Source organism: Cavia porcellus, unplaced genomic scaffold (genome assembly GCF_034190915.1).
Source record: "Cavia porcellus strain 051 isolate PalLab524CR breed Dunkin Hartley unplaced genomic scaffold, mCavPor4.1 scaffold_7, whole genome shotgun sequence".
Taxonomy (NCBI): Eukaryota; Metazoa; Chordata; class Mammalia; order Rodentia; family Caviidae; genus Cavia; species Cavia porcellus.
In genome coordinates this window covers 42,058,613-42,074,976 of record NW_026947490.1, presented here as the reverse complement: position 1 = coordinate 42,074,976, position 16,364 = coordinate 42,058,613, and the positions used below count along the sequence as shown (strand labels likewise).

At 49.5% G+C, this 16,364-nt stretch overlaps 1 protein-coding gene across 7 annotated transcripts; it reads right to left on the bottom strand.

Moving 5' to 3' along the window:
* Positions 1 to 2,319: 2,319 nt before the first annotated feature.
* CUNH19orf12 (chromosome unknown C19orf12 homolog) lies at positions 2,320 to 15,794 on the bottom strand. 7 transcript variants are annotated; one of them, XM_005002257.4, is made up of 4 exons: positions 15,642 to 15,777; positions 14,451 to 14,465; positions 11,519 to 11,688; positions 2,320 to 6,046 (listed from the first exon to the last, which is right to left on the bottom strand). In XM_005002257.4, the coding sequence occupies exons 2-4, from the start codon at positions 14,459 to 14,461 to the stop codon at positions 5,781 to 5,783; spliced, it is 447 nt and encodes a 148-aa protein (XP_005002314.2). In that variant the 5' UTR covers positions 14,462 to 14,465; positions 15,642 to 15,777; the 3' UTR covers positions 2,320 to 5,780. The 7 variants fall into 7 exon arrangements, with proteins under 7 accessions (XP_005002314.2, XP_005002313.2, XP_013004601.2 ...); XM_005002256.4 differs by having other exon boundaries at positions 15,636 to 15,762; XM_013149147.3 differs by lacking the exon at positions 15,642 to 15,777 and adding an exon at positions 15,060 to 15,607.
* Between the last annotated feature and the right edge of the window lie 570 nt (positions 15,795 to 16,364).

The following is a 16,364-nucleotide window of genomic DNA, read 5'->3' as shown; positions in this document are numbered from 1 at the left end:
CTGTACAATTTTATGGCTCCTGGGATTTTTTTTTTTTTTTTTTGTCTTCAAATCACTTTCCCAGAAGGCTGTCATTATGTGCCTGCCTCTCCTGTGTGTACAAATTCTTACCCTGCGTTCACATAGACCTGCCAAATTTGGGTTTGATCACTTGAATTTATTTTCACTAATTAATTAGTTTATAGCAGGTATCTCATAGATATTATACTTGTATAATTGCTAATAAGAACGAGTAAAATCCTCCTTTTAAAATCCAGAATTTTTTTTTTAAAATCCAGAAAAATAAAACAAGTTGCTACTACATCGATAGGAAAAAAAAAATACACTTTTCAGGTAGATATACTGTCGTATCACTGTAACTGCAGCACTTTAAGAAGCTGAGACAGCAGCCTGGGGATTTAGCTCAGCGGCATAAGTGCCTGCCTTGCAAGCAGGCAGTCGTGAGTTCGATCCCTGGTACCATAAAAAAGAAAAAGACCAAAAAAAAAAAAAAAAAAAAAAAAAAAAAAGCTGAGGCAGGAGGATCCAAAGTTCCAGCCCAGCCTGGACAATTTAGTCTCTACTCAAATTTAAAAATACAAAGGGGGTGAGAAAGAAGGTCCTGGGTTTAATCCCCAGTACTGGAGGGGGCATCTTCCAATTTCTCCCTTCTCCAGGACTTGGGGGTACCCATGTCTGACTCCAAGGCTGACTCTGTCCGGTCCCAGTTCGCGGTTGTCATAACGGCCCTGCTCCAGCTAATAAAGCCATCTATCTGGTTCTGGCAACCTGAAGCCACAGCGTGACAGCTCCTTCCCTGCAAGCTTCAGATGATGAGTCCTGGCTTTTCGTAAGTGCCAAATGTTGCTTGCTCGGGATCGAGACACATTCTGTTTTATAGGCAAAAAGGTTGCAGGAGACGCGGCTGATGTTCTGCGCATAGCTTATTAAAACCTCAGGAAGGCCTCTGCGCTTTCCTACAGGGAACCCATCAAGCAGTACCCTGCCCGAGCCGCCTTCCACTCGAGGGGGTGCCGGGGGCGCCGGTGACCAGGAGAGGGCGCTGTGAGCCCGACCGTGGGGTGAGGAGCGGGGTCACCTGCGTGACCACTAGATGGCGCCTTGCAATAACAAATGGGGCTGGCAGTCCTGCGAGGGGCCCTGCTCCCTGCTCCGCAGCCTGCACTCCGCAAGCCGAGCCAGACATGTCCAACACAGAAATATGGAAATGTTCATTCCAGCTAAAAATACACCATCTGCCTGTGAAAAACCACGCTCGGCGCTGTCATGTCAGTACCCCAGGCGGGTTAATAATCGGCCCTGGACAGATGGTTTCTTTTTATAATTACTGGGTCCCTCCCCAGGCTGCCTGCTCGCTCTGCCCCACAGGGCCACAGGAACACCCCCAACCTGCGATGTGAGGGCTCCCGGGCCCCTGATCACAGGGGACCGCGCCAGCAGCCCAGCTGACACCACTCGGATTAAAAACAAATAAACCAGGATCTCGGGGATCACCCACCAAATTAATAGCCCCACTATTCCATTCCCTGGGGAAAATACAGTGATCGGTGTGCACTCTGTATCTTGCTGGGAGAATGAATTACTGACATTACTTCTCTGGGAGAATTTCAACTGAATGTAGCAACCCGTTTTTAAAATACTACCAACTTTCTACCCTAGTGATTTCACTATGAGGACTCTTACCTGTCATTATTCAAAAACTATCAAAATCGGGTTGGAGATTTAGCTCAGTGGCATAAGCGCCTGCCTTGCAAGCATAGTCGTGAGTTCGATATCCGGTATCAAAAAACAAAACAAAACAGCTATCAAAATCTAAAACACTGCTGTGCATAGGGATGTATGCCTGTAGTCCTAGTATTTTGAGAGGATGAGGCAGGAGAATTGCAAGTTCAAGCCCAATTTAGCGATTTAGTGGTTATCCTGTCTCAAAATAAAAAAATTTAAAATTTAAAAAGGATTGTCTCGGGATATATTTCAGTGTAAAGGTCATGGAGGCAAACCTCAGTATTGTCAAAGGAAGGGAAAAAGAAAGAAAGAAGATTCAAAGTACAAAGAGAATAATACCAAAATGTTTACTGCAACACTATGATAGTAAAAATCTACATAAAGGAAAGCCCTGTGTGTTTCAACAGTTCAGTTCAGTGCTACACAGCCATTCCAGATGGGTACAGGGTGTGAGATAACACCCCAAATCCTAAGTATTAAAATATTAATTGATAAACGTGTGTAAAGAGGTCGAGTAAAAATGCAAATCTATTAGAAATATATACACATAGTATTTGAAGTTTTGCAGGAAATAGACATTGCATCACAGCTGTCTTCAGGATGGTGGATTTTGTAGATTTTATTTTATTATATGGCTCTGGGTTTCCCCAAATCTTCAGCAATACACACTAGCAGTAAAAGGGAAATGAAGAGTTTCCAAAGGCTATTTTAAAACAGAGTTAGGCCCGGGGTTTAGCTCAGCGGCATAAGCACCTGCCTGGCAAGTGCGAGGTTATGAGTTTGATCCCTGGTACAAAAACAAAACAAACAAACAAAAAACCCACAGCTAAAGGCATGGAGGAAACGGGTCCACCTCTGGAGGCAACAAAGGCTGGGCCACAACCCAACCCTTTCCCTGTTCCTTTAACCAGAGTTAGCAAGGGGGAAGCTTTCCCCACAGGCTGAGCTCTTGAGTATTTTTACATTTTGTAACAAGTGGTTATTACTTATTCGAAAATAAGCACAGTTCACAAATATGCAGAAATATAAAATCTAAAATGGCAGGAGCTGAGAAGAAATCCCGTTGTAGATCAGGATTTCAGCTCCTGGGACAGGGGGGTTCCAAGTTTGGAAGTCCCCTGCACTCTCAGCCAGGAGTCCCACCAGGGCCAGCTCTTCCCGGATGAGTCTTCAGCAGCTTCTCCGCTATATCAGAGGCTGCGCTGGCTGGGTGCTGGGCCCTCTCCGTCTCCTGGCTGGTGTGTGTCCCAGAGCAGTGCAGCCTGGCCGGGGCAGGGCCTTGGTGAACACTGGGTCTGAGACCTGAGTCGCCTGGGCCTGGCGGGCCAGGGGTACGAGTGGGTGGGGGCCAACTGCCTGACAAAGGGACCTCCATGACCCCTGATTCTTCCAAGAGGATGTGTGAGCAAAAGCAGAGGTTAGCATGCTGGTCAAGGTGCGGAAGGCTCACCTCACCTTAAAGCCTGGATCCAGAAGGCTCTACTCTGGTTTCCTTTTCATGTATCTGCAAAGCATTGTTTTGTCCTTAACACTAAAAAAGAGGACAACTGTAGAGCCTACTAAAGCTGTAACAAAAGGGGCTGGTGGTCGCGCCCTGATCTTAGATATTTGTAGTTCAAGAGACAATGTGAGGGTCTTATTCAGCAGAAAAAGCAGAGGTGACAACCCAACAGGAAGGGGCATGCCCAGTTTTCAGTCACAGAAAGTCCTTCCCAGCCCATCCTGTTCCTCATTAATTCAACTCCAGTGCAACCTCAGGAACCAGGTTGGTCAGCTCTGGGGGGGTGACTGTGCTAGGGCACAGGACCTGTGCAGCCTGAGCGCCATCCTCCCTGACTGGCCCTGGGGTACAGCTCAGGCTGGGGCTTGCCTTATACCTGTGGAGGGGGGCACTGAGCTCTCCCAGAGTTGGCCCTCAGAAGCGCCTCCCTGTGCATCCTGGGAGGCCTGAGCTGCAGCTCCAAATCCTGCCCATGCCCCACCCCAGGGCCTGGGGACAGAAAGGCTCTGCTGCCAGCCTGGGAGGGAAGGTCTCTGGGCCTGTCCTGGGGGAGCCTCCTTCCATCCTTTAAAGCCACAAGCCTGGTACCTTCCCAAGCCTTCAAATATCAGCTACTTTACACCAAACCCATGAAAATGACTTCAGAAAAGCTTATTGCGTCCTGATGACACAGTTGAGTCGCAGCTGTGAAGGTAGAGTACAGTCCTGGGGCAATCTTTAAGGGCGTCTTAAGTCACTTCTTGTTACTGAGACTCAGTACCCGGCAGCCATAACTGGAAGGAAGAAACGTTTATTTTGGCTCAGTTTTAGTCCATGGTTGCTGGTTCTAAAGGAGAAAAAGCACGGCAGAGGGGCATGGTGGAGGAAAAGCCGCTCACATCCTGGCAGCCGAGAAAGAGAGAAAAGAGGAGCCAGGGAGGGAGAGCCGGGCATAACTTTTCCAACAGGGACAGGAGATAAAGAGGCGAGAAAGAAAGGTTAAATTAAATCTGTGAGAGGCCTCTGGCCTGGACGGAGCTCAAGCACCAGACCCAGGCGGCCAAACCAAAGTGGTCTCATTGGTCCTCTTTTGGAGAAGTCGGGATGATAGGAGATAACAGCTTCCGGGTGTGGTGGTGCACCCCGTAATCAATCCCAGCACTGGGGGACTGAGGCAGGAGAATCACAGTGAGTTCAAGGCCAGCCTGAAGTACATAGTAAGACCCTGTCTCAAAAAATCAAGAGACAGACAGAGGGACAGAGAGAAACATCCCCAACAAGCCAGCTTGTGCTGGGGTGACAGTTTTCTCTCTTTAACCTCTACAAGGAAGGTCAGTTTGAAACTACACATTTTTGTTCTGTTTCTGATTTCTCTCAGCTTTCTCTATTTAGCTCTTCTGCTTGGCTTTTCCAAAAACTCACGCTATTTTATAGAAGCTGCTGCCTGATTCTATAATTGTGAATAAAATCCAAATAAGATCTCTCTGTGTCTGCCTCTGTCTTGAGACTGGGTTTCATTGTTTTCTAAGTTTGGTCTTGAATTCCTGGATTCAGGTGATCCTCCTGCCTCAGCCTTCCAAGTAGCTGGGACCAGAGACATATTCCCCTATGCCCAGCTCACTTAAGATCTTTAAATATGTTGTAATTTTATACTTGACACAAGTAAACTATGAGCTGTGGTTTGTCTTCTGAGGCAACAGCGCTGGTTTTAGATAGACGTGGCAGGCACTGGACACGGTGATACTTTACAATCCCTGCACGTGGGAGGCTGAAGCAGGATTGGCTGAGTTCAAGGCCATCCTACGCTGCACAGTGAACAGTGGGCTTTGAGATGAAGCTGGGCACTGTGGTGCAATCCTGTAGTCCCACCAACACAGGGCAATCGCCTAAGCCCAGGAGTTTGAGGTCAACCTGGGCAATGTGTGCAAGACCGTATCTAGAGGGAAGAAATATTTGAAGTGATATTTAACCTAAGTTGAGAGAACACAAAAAGAGTCAGAATAACAGTAATAAAAGAACTCCCATGACTTCTGAGAGGAGAAGGAGGGCCAGGCCTGCAGCCAGTGGGAGGAGGCATCCAGTGTGTGCAGTTTTTATGGCTCAACCTTCAAGTCACTGGCAGAGCAGGGTACACTCGGGAGGGAACAGGGCTCTGGAAAGGGCCAGCTCTGAAACCCTGTAAACCGGGTGCCTCGGGGTCCAGTCCTGTGACAGAGGCCCAGCAGAGAAGCCAGCCTCACAAAGTGAGGGGGCCTAGAAATGTGTACTGTGAGACAGTGGTGCAAACTGACTTCTCCAGGCTCCTGTGCGATTCAGAGGATTTGGAGAGTGACCACAGGGCCTGCATGGGGCTGCCTTTGCTTATGCAGCTCCCCAGGCTGCCGGGCAACATGAATGCAAATAGCACAAAACACACCTTCCCTGGAAACAGTCGCTGGGCCACGACCCAGTCCTGCTCTGGCCTCTGCAGCAGCACGTTTGGCTCCGGTGCAAAGTGACACTTGGATGACGGGTGCCTTTCTCAACGCCCAGCAGCCCTGTGACAATCACCCTGTGACTTCCCCAGGGTAGCAGCCTAGTTGTCATAGCGAATTTCGGCTCGCAGCTCCTGGGTGACATAGTTCACCAGCATGGCCAGCAGCTGCTCCTTCAGGACCTCGCTGCCCATGACCAGCGTGGTCAGCTGCACAGCATCTGTCCAATCCAAGTTCCGAACGATGGCCATAGCTTCATTAAACAGCTTCTGCTGCTCGGAGGGGGGCAGCTCCATTAGTATCTGAGGAACTGGCTTAAATTGTCCACTCGTCATCCAGGCACCAAGGAGACCCCCAACAGCCCCCCCTAGAAAACAAGGAACAGTTCAATTAGTGAGGCCTCCCTCTACACACTGGCCTCGGGCTCTCGCTGAGCGCATGTCCACCTTGATGACAAATGGGGACATTGATGAACAGGTCAGAATGAGCTTGGCTTCCCCCCTCATCCACCAGGCAGCACGGAGGGCAAAGGTTTATGTGGTCTTCTGTCCCTGTGCTCAGATAATTGAACCTGAACACGCCTTCCCTAAGCTTCCCACTAAGAGGCAAAATGAAGCGGGTGACCCCCCCCCACCAGGACTACGCCAGTGGAACCCCCCCTGGCTAAAGGGCCCTGGGAACAGAACAGAAAGTTCTTTACTCTTAAAGCAACATTTTCACAAGCCTCTCCAGTGCTTTGGATATATAGCAAATTTAATACAGATTACCATTTCTCTCTGTGCTGCCTAGCAATAGCACAAACCTTTTTTATTTTATTTTATTTTATTTTTTTGTCTTTTTCCTTTTTATCGGTACCAGGGATCGAACTCACGACTGCCTGCTTTCAAGGCAGGCGCTTATGCCGCTGAGCTAAACCCCCAGCCCCCGCACAAACCTTTTTTAAAAATTGAAATGCACTGCCTAAGTTAAGGCATACTCTTCTGGGTCCTGAATATACCTTATCATGGAAAATTCCACCTACCCAGGCCACACCCAGGATGGCACAAGGCGAGGGACAGTGTCTCGGGGGAGGGTCTCAAGCTCCAGTACCTTCAGGGGCCAGTGGGGTGAGCAAAAGGAGTGAAATGGCCAGAGCAGTCCTGTGACAACCTGGGGTGCAGGGTCCCCGTCTCCAGCTGTGACCCTTTGCCGTGTATCTTTAAAATGTCTCCCAATTTTTAAATATCAGTAATCAGATATTTAAAGATGCAGCCTGGGTGGACCTAGTGACTCACTCCTACAGAACAGGAAACAGAAACTCCACAGTGGAAAAATCCAGCACACACGACCTTGACTGAGTGATCAAGGTCAACATCTCTAGTGATGTCATGTGGCTGTCTTGTCTTCCTGGGCCAAGGAGAGGAGGACATTTCACCTCCAATATATTCTTTCCAAAACCCATAACCCCAGGCTGACCACAGGAAACATATCTGATTAACCCAAATTGAGAGCTATTCTATAAAATATCTGCTCAGTAGCCGTCCAAAAGATCAAGGTCACAAAAAACCTCTTGGTCTGAAAAACTGTCATGGACCAGAAGAGACCAGAGAAACAGGGCAATTCAGTGCAATGCCACAAAACAAGAGCATTTGTGTAAGCACTGGAGAGGGCTAAAGCAAGGCCGGGGTACAGTGAACAGTGATGTGTCAGCGTTGGCTTTCAGCTTTGACAGTACGCTGTGGTCCATGTCAGCACTGGGGAAAACAAAGCGGGGTGAAGGATAGGGCCGTTATCCTCTACACAACCTCTGCAACTTCTCTGTAAATCTATTATTACCGCAAAATGAAGAGTTTGCTTTAGGCCCAAGGTGCAGCCCGGTGAGCCTAGTTATCCCTGCAAACCTGGCACTGTGAACCCAGCCTGCACCAGGGTGCCCTCTGTGCCCTGCCTGGCCCGCTCTGCTCACGGTGCATAAGTTGACAAAGAAACACGAAGGAGACCGACAGACAAGGGCACTGAAGCAGCGGGAATCAGCACAGGAAGCCCTGGGTGGTACTGTTTACTGAGGTCCGCCAGAAGCTGAGATGAAAGTGAAAAAGCAAGATGAGTCGGTGCTTTGCAAAGTGTGAAAGCTGCCAGTGAGCTCCACTCCCCTCTATCAGGGGGAAAGCCTTGCAGAAAATCCAGGGCTCGTCTGCAAATCCTGCTATAAAGACGGGTGGCCAACAAACATGCGGCTGATACCCTTCAGAGCTAGAGGAACTCGTGAGTGAAGCAGTGTATGAGAAACATAAAAATCTGGGCCGGGGATTTAGCTCAATGGAAAAACGCCTGCCTGGTAGGTGCAAGGTCATGAGTTTGATCCCTGGTACCAAAAGAAAAAGAAGTCAATCGAGGGGTGAAAGCAGCACCCCTACATCACAAGTATGAAATAAATAACTCACTGCAGCAGCATTGTTTTAAATCAGTGGTGGACAAAAGATTTAAGACAAACTGTTAGAAATACAGATGGGAAAGAAACTACTCCCAATACAGCTACTGGAAGAAAATACCCCTCCACTTCCTAGTGACTGCAAATAAACACGATATGTATCTTTTTGAGTCTTAGACTAGGCTGCAAGGTTTTTGTTTTTTGAGGTAGGATCTTGCTATACAGTTCAAGAAGGCCTTGAAGTCCCTGGGTAGTCCAGGCTGGGCTTGCGGCAATCCTCCTGCCTCATCCTCCAAAGTGCTGAAATTTCAGGTGTGCCTGGCTTAGGATGTAGGTTCTGATATTCTTCAGGAAATGACCCATCACAAAAAATAGTTATTAAAAAACCATGTAAAGGAGAAGTGTTCTCATAAGTCGTTTGTAATATTATGACTTGCTTATCCTTCTCTGGGTTTTGGTCAAAATACTTCAGTGACCTTCCCCTTGGAAATACAGGGAGGACAGAAAAGCTTGTGCTAGCTGCCCACTGTCAGATGAAGAACAATGCCGTAATAATTTTACAATGTTCTCCATTTGCCAGTGCTGCTTTTATACAGAGAAGCAACAGCTTTGCAGCACAAGAGACAAAATATTCAACTCCAGAAAGAAAGAAAGAAAGAAAGAAAGAAAGAAAGAAAAGAAAAGAGAAAAGGATGGTTTTACAAAAAGCAACCTGGGCCAAAGAGAAGCCACCCTGGTGCAGATACTGCTGCCTTTGGTCCAGGCCCAGGCCCAGCCTGTGTCGTCCCGGAAGGAGGGGAACATGCCAGAGTGGGGAAGCCAGCTAATTTACAACTTTTACTGAATTTTTCCCCATGACACCAGTGAAATGCATAGAGCCGACAAGAGTTGTACTCCTCTGCACTAAACCTTTATGAGAACATCAATATTTGATTTAGAGCAGCACTTAATGCAAAAAGTCGCCAGGAATATCAACCAGCAAATGACTAGCTCTTCAGCGAAGAGAAAATTCCTTTGTTTTCTGGGTAAAATGATGCTCTCATCCATGACCCAGGCCTGGAAGCACCAAGTCTCCCGGGTTCTCCTGCAGACAGCCTGCTCTCTGCCAGCTTTGCTCAATCTGAATAAAATATGTGCTCTCCGAAGGCAGCTGGGCACAGTGCCTTACGATGATCCCAGGAAGGTGCCCCAGGAGCACTCAGCTGGGGTGCAGACGAGGAACAAGGAAATAGCTTTATCTGCTCCCTCACTGCTTCCCTCCTGGATGGGAAGGGGCTGAAGTTAGGACTTGAGAATTCTCCAAATTTGCAAAGGCAAATATACCCTGGGCAGGTCCAGGGCCATCTCCACACTTGTTTTTCTCCCCGTGTGGCTTTGGTTTTATGAAATGTCCTTGGATGTCAATCTTGCTATTGAAGGGAAGAGCAGAAAGCCTTCCTCGCCCACTGGTTGAGATTCAGAAGTCAACCTGGGCATAAAAGGGATTCTCTCTCCAGCCCATGTTCACAAGGAGACTGCGACCCAGAAAGGAAGAGTTTTACCACCCTGCAAGCAGGCATTAGGCAAACATCTCCTGAGCCCAGCGTGGCAGAGGCCCAGCCATCATGGCGCCACCAGTTGAACTGTGCTGCAAGGCCACCAGAGGGCGCCTCATCTCAGGGCCCTGGATGAGGCGGGGTCTTCTGACTCCACCCTAGCCTATAGTTTGGCCCACCGCACTGAGCCACACAGCAATTCCAAGGCTGGGGACAAGGGAATTCTTTCTGTTCCTAATCCAGGGAGAGGAACTTCATCTTAGCTGCCGGAACTGCAGAAATGTTAGACCACACTTTCATTCACCACTAGAAACTGCTTCCTAAATTGAAGCAGGTGGTGAATGAGAGGTGGAGACTCCACCAACAGTTCCCTTGCTGGTCTGCTCCTCTGGCTGCAGGGCACGCTGCGCTCTCCTACTCACCCTGAAACACGGAAGGGAAGCATCTCTCCCTCGCTCTGCACACACTGCCTGGGAGAGGGGACACTGGCCGGGGGCTGCCGCACAGCATCTGCTCAGAGTAGGGGCTCAGTAACCGCGGCATCCCCACCAGTTCCCAGCTGAACACAACAGTGACATGGATGGGTACCTGATGGTCACGGGGATCCGAAGGTCACAGGCACCTATCTTTAGCCTCCAGGATGCATCCTGGAGAACAGTGACGTCAGTGCCACTGGGATCCTCCACCCTGGGAAAGGCGTCCTCTAGTATCAGAGAGACACAGAAGTCATAGCAAAGAGCGCTGTGCCCTTCTGAGACATTCACAAAGACGCTCATGTCCTTCCCACTGTTTACTCTTTTTCAGTCCTGAGGACTGAACCCGAGGAGGACCACCTGCATGACTCACTGTGAACAGAGAGCAGTTATCTCCATTTTCGCTAAACCTGGTTCTGTCTCCATGTGCTGACATGTACAGGGCTGGCCAGGCCGTTTCTGTATCCCTTCAGCGGGCTCTGAGCAATGTAATGAGGGCTGGCTGAGATGCTGATGAGTAATCTATGAAGGGAGATTGTTTCAGTCGCTGTTTCCTGCCCCATCCTCACAAAACACATGGTCGAGCCACTGTGCCACAAGTAGGATGAGCCTCAAAATAAGAGGCTATGACTTCCCAGGGCAGAAAAGTTTGCACATCAGAACTGAGGCAGTGACCCCCAAAACACTAGGTGCTGCTCAACTGTGTTACGCACTTCGCCCTTTCTATACGTCCTTCTCTCTGCATACTCCAGAGGTGATCTCAGGCCCCATCTCACCCACTGGTAGCACCCAGTCATGTACTTCCGGGCTTTCTCACAGTCACTCAACCTCAAGCCACTCCCTTCTGAGGTAATGAAATCCCAGTTGGGCCCCAGGTTGAGGCTGTTGTTCATAAACCACTATCCTGGCTGGACTTAGGGCCCCCTTGGCTCTCTGTAACTATAAATATGTCTTAGCGTCTTTATTCTCACTGTGGGTTGCACTGGAAGTGGTAGTCTGGAATTAACTCACTAGAATTCCAATAACTTTTCCATGAGATTACAAATATAAACTTCCTGGACTGAGACAAGGCCCGGGAAGAGCTCTCTATAGAACCCAGGGCCTTCCCCTGAGCTATATTCCAGTTCTTGTTTTATTTTTCATTTTGAGAAAACAAAGTCTTACTAAGACACTAGGTTGCCCAAGCTGGGATCAAACTTGAGACTCTCCTGCCTCAGTCTCCCAGAGTACCAGGATTATAGCTGTATACCACCATGATAACACAACAGAGTAGACACACAAAGGTCAGGCCACAGATGCAGCCTTCATTCCACAAACCCCGTGCACAGGCATCACTCTGACAAGGCAGTCCTCTCTATAACGTCAAAGATCCTCTTCTGATACCACCAAGGCTGGCACTCCCAGGGAGACACCACACTTACCAACAGCCAGTCCTGGCGGGCCACCGACCAAACCTCCAACAAAGGCCACAGCACCTGTGACCAGAGCACCCTTCCCAGAGTGCTTGACGGCCGCCTTCATTTTCCTCTCCTGGGAAATGGTGCAGAGCAGCTTCATGATGCTGTTCATCATGATGGGCATCTTGGCAGACCTTAAAGGACAATTCACAGCTCTCATGAGGGCAGGGAAATTTCCACTTAAACATTACTCTTCTGGGAGCTCTCAGGAAGGGTTATCGTTTTCAAGAAAAGACAACAGCTTGGCTTTGTGCATAAGAGACCACGTCCACTTGTGTGGAAAGTTCTCTGAAGGGGCCAGCTATTGGCTACTGAGCAAGCAAGGCACAGAGTGGACCAACATTCTCAGCCACTGATGAACTTGTGATTAGTGACAGACCAAAAGCAACCCCAGCCACATGCTCTACCGCTATCCCAGGGGAGACAAAGCCGACCCAAGGTGTCAGCGGCCATTCAGTTGGCTCAGGAAGTCCTCAAACACTGAAAGTCCCAGCTGGGCCCTGCTTTATAGGACTGGACGTCTAGGCTAACCCCAAGCCAGAGAAAACGGAACTCTGGGACCACACTAGCATTTGCCTGCTTTGTGACCCACTGTGTCACAGACCTATGTTTCAGATGGAGATAAACCAGCTGCAGGCTGTACCCGGTGCAGGTAGGGTACATGCAAAGTGACTAGAGTCTGGGACAGTGCAGACTGTGTCAGGACTTCCTGAAGCAACTAGTCTTAAAGAGTCATGTGGGTCTACACATGAGACAGTAAAAGAAAGGCCAAAAGCACAAATGTGTAAGATGAGCAAGCTCAAATGGCTGTGGTGGTGTTTGCCTATAATCCCAGCACTTGGGAGACTGAGGCAGGAGGACTGCTGTGGACTACACAGTAAGTTCAAGGCGGGCCTGAACTATATAGCAAGACTCTGCCTCCAAAAACCAGAAAGGGGGGGGCGGAGCACGAGCAAGCTGACAATAAAGAATTTCAGGAGTCTGCAGCATAGCTGCAAAGATGGGCTTTTCCTTTCACTTTTATTTTCATAAAGAACACTGGGTACTGGGGACAGAACCTAATACTTCACACTGAACTGTATCCCCAGCCTGTTTTATTTTGAGACAGGCTCTTGCTAAGCCGCTCAATTGTCTGGGCTGAGCTCAAACTCACAAAGTTTTTACCTCAGCTCCCAGAGTGCTGGGATCACACGGCTGGTAAATGGATCGTGAGAACAATAAACTTGTGGGAAATGAGGTAATACAGAAGAAATAAAGATAGGTAGAAAGGAGATAAGGAAAAGCAGAACTAAAAACTAGAAGACTATAACCCCAGGGCAGTCAGAGTCACCCATGGTTATCTTCTAAAGATCATTTTTTTTTAGTTTGTTTGTGCTTCTTTTGGACCCGTCATACCCAATCACCCTTAAAGACACTTTAAATTCATACAATAGCTTAGCTGATATAATAAAGTGCAGAAACCTGATCATAAGATAAAGGAAGAGATTGCAAGAATTTGAAGAATGGTTTTAAACAAACCATCTTGTTTATCCATCAAAAAAAAAAAAAAAAGATGGTGCTCATGCCTTTCACCTGTAAAATGGGCCACTATCTTTTCCACCATCGAAAATACACAAATATTCCTAGCTCCCAACTATAGCTCCTCTCTCTTGAGGGCCTGCACTCTATTTCTTTGAGTGTGTACTATTATTAAAAGTCTGCCTAATAAATCACTGTATGCCTCTTTAGAAAAAACAACCTTTAGCATAATTATCTGGGGTCAGGAAACTCCCAGGCTGGCTGGGAGAGACCAGTAGAGGCGTGACCAAGGGCAGGCTGGGCCACCCAAGCGAGGGTAGGAAAGGAAAACCCACAGCTGACAGGGCCCTGGGGGGCTGGGAAGGAAAATCTACGCAGCAGAGCTTCTCAGAGCTTCCACTGGGCCTATGACTCATTCTCAGCACACTTCCCTTTTCCTTACGATGGACAGAAGCTGCTGAGAAAGGACTGTGATTAAGGAAGTTTGGGGCACAGTCTACTGCTCAGTGGCTTTTGGTTTTATAATTTTTGGATCCAAGAATAGGCTAGAACTACAAGTCTCTAACATAAAATCGTCCTTTTTCAATTCAGTGAGTGAGAAAATTTTGAGCCCTTAGAGCAAACATCGCAGATCCACACCTCCTGCCAAAGAGGTAGCCTTCTAATCTACTCTGAACCCCAGGAGTGGGCAATGTGCTCCAGCCCCACAAATCCCCCTTGCTTTTTCCTTGTGATACACTTTAGGCAGATGACTCCCTCAACAATAAGAAGGATGCATTTAAGATCTTGTTAATCAGCCAGGATGGCAGGACAAGATTCTGCATTTCTGAGCTTACTTTGTTTGGGAAGCAAGATTCCGAGAGCAGAACCTAGGATGCTCGGTGTCCCTGTCTGTGAACTCAGAGGTAGGCAACAAGTGTCCCCCAGAAATGTGGGCTCAGAGAGGAGGGAGAGCTCAGGAATGCCTGTCCCTGGGCCTGCTCTGACTGCCTTGTGGTCTGAGTGTGCCAACACCTCCTGTCTTCCAGGGTGCCTGTGTCTAAACAGACTGGCCCCCCACCCCCATGAGGGCCTCTCTCCCTGCTTCTAGTGATCAGGAGTTGTCTGCACACCAGTCATGACAATAAATTCACACTGTTATAGGGAAGGCACTAAACATAGCAGAAGCGACTGGGCATGGTGGCACACTTGGGAAGCTGAAGCAGGAGGACTGCATGAATTTGAGGTCAGCCTGGGCTATCCAGTGAGTTCAAGGTCAGCCTACACTACAGAGCAAGACCCTGTCACAAGAACAAAATAAAACACCACAAAATCAAAGACAGAAAACATGGCAGAAACCGCCCAAAAACAGGGAGATGCAGGGCATGACCTGACTTACTCAGTGGCCATGGTCCTGAAAAGCAAGGGAACAAGCAAAAGGAGGTTTATTTCATGTGCTCATTAAGATCACCGAAGGAACTCATTTTTTGGTAAAGCCTTTCAAAAAGCTAAAATCCTATTGTAAAATATCAACCACCTTCTAGCTTAGCTCAGGTTTAGACTCAGATTTTAATGTCAATTGTGCAAGAAACAGGTCTCAGGAAGGACCCCCTGAAGACTATCGGGGATCCCACTGACTGGAGGACTGAGGACCCTGCATCCTGCCATCCTTGGTCCACAAGTCTCAGCCTTCTGAATGCCAGGATCATGGGCATGTGCCACCACACCCAGCCACACCGTGCTCCTTTAAGGAAATATTAGACAAGATATGCAAGGACCCAGCACTGTAAAATCAATGAGATAGAGAGCTCTGAGTTTCCACTCATGGGCAACGCTGGGGGAATTTACACAACTTCAGGTGCACTCTGACTTTGGCAAACCTTATCTCTCCTTATTCGCAAGGCCACAGTGCAAAGGTCACAGGTGGGTGTCACCACCTGTGGCAGGTGAGCCTGTGGGTTTCTTTTTTAATTAATTGCCGCTTCTTAAACATAAGACTTTCACACACCTTTCAGATTCCTGATTTCTCTTAGAAACTCAGGCCACATCAGATCCCCCTTCTGGAGTGGTGACAAGTACAGGCTGACAAGGGACCAGCATCCACCGAAAGACACTGTTGGCACACACCTTCAGCAGGGCACTGCCCGCTCTGCCACAGCCCCTGGTGTTGGGGTGCAGCTTCTCTCTCTCCTGCTGCTTCTCAAAAAAGCTACGGACGCTCATCATCCCCACAAAACTGCTCTAGTCTTGGAAAATACTGTCACCCTTTCTTGAATCATCTCCAAAGGAGCAAGCGAGCGCCCGGCTCCTCTTTCCAGAGGGCAAGGCCCTGAGTCACTGGCCTGAGGAGACAGCCTGCGCAGCCACCCTGCCGGGCTCAGACCTGCAGAGTGACAAGCCCCGCCTCCACGCCCACCCCCTCCCGTTCACGCGCAGGGGCTCTGTGCTTCCGGCGTGACCCCGTGCCTCAGTTTCCCCACATGGAAAATGCATGCGCGAACAGCTTCCGCCCCGGCGCAGTGAGGGTCAGGCCCGAGCCGTGTGCTGGCTGTGCCTCCCCATTCTGCCCGCCGCCCAGGCGCACCTTTACCTCCGGCAGGGCGGCCGCTCTGCCTGCCTGCGCCTGCGTCTGCGTTCCGAGCCCGGGGCCCGCCCAACCCTGCCGCAGCGCCGGCCCCACCCGGCCCAAATCCCGCCCCGCACAGAGGAGGCCCACAGCTCCCGGCTCCCGCGGCCACGGCCGCCCCGCGCGCAGGCCCCGCCCCCCCGCCTTCCGGCTCCGGGGGCCTTCCGGGTCGCCGCGGTCCCTCCGCCCCTCTCCCCGCCCCGTTAGTCCCACCGCCTGACCCCCAGATCTGCGAGAGGACGACCGAATAGGGCGGGGATCTGGATAGAGTCCCTAAGGACCTTCCCACGTCTGGCCCTTTCTGGCACCTGGAGCTCCTTTTAGATGTGGCTCCCTTGAGTCACCCAGGAGACCCTTGTCCCCTTTGGCCTGGGCACAGGATCTCAGGCCCCTAGGCCTCTCCCTGCAGCCTGAGTGAGGATGAGAGCCCAGGGGCATGACTGTGCTAAATTACTCTCTGATGGATGAATTCATTAGGCAACAGTCAGACAGTTTCTTTGAAAAGAACAGTGTGAGGTGGCTGGTGCCTGTAATCTCATCATTCTGGGAGGCTGAGTCAGGGGACTGTCCAGCCCAGCCTGGGCAACTTAGTGACTTAGCAACATCGTGTCTCAAAAAATAAAATAAAAACGGGCTAGGGATGTAGCTCAGTGTGAAGGCCTGGGTTCAATTCTAGATTCTGAGGGG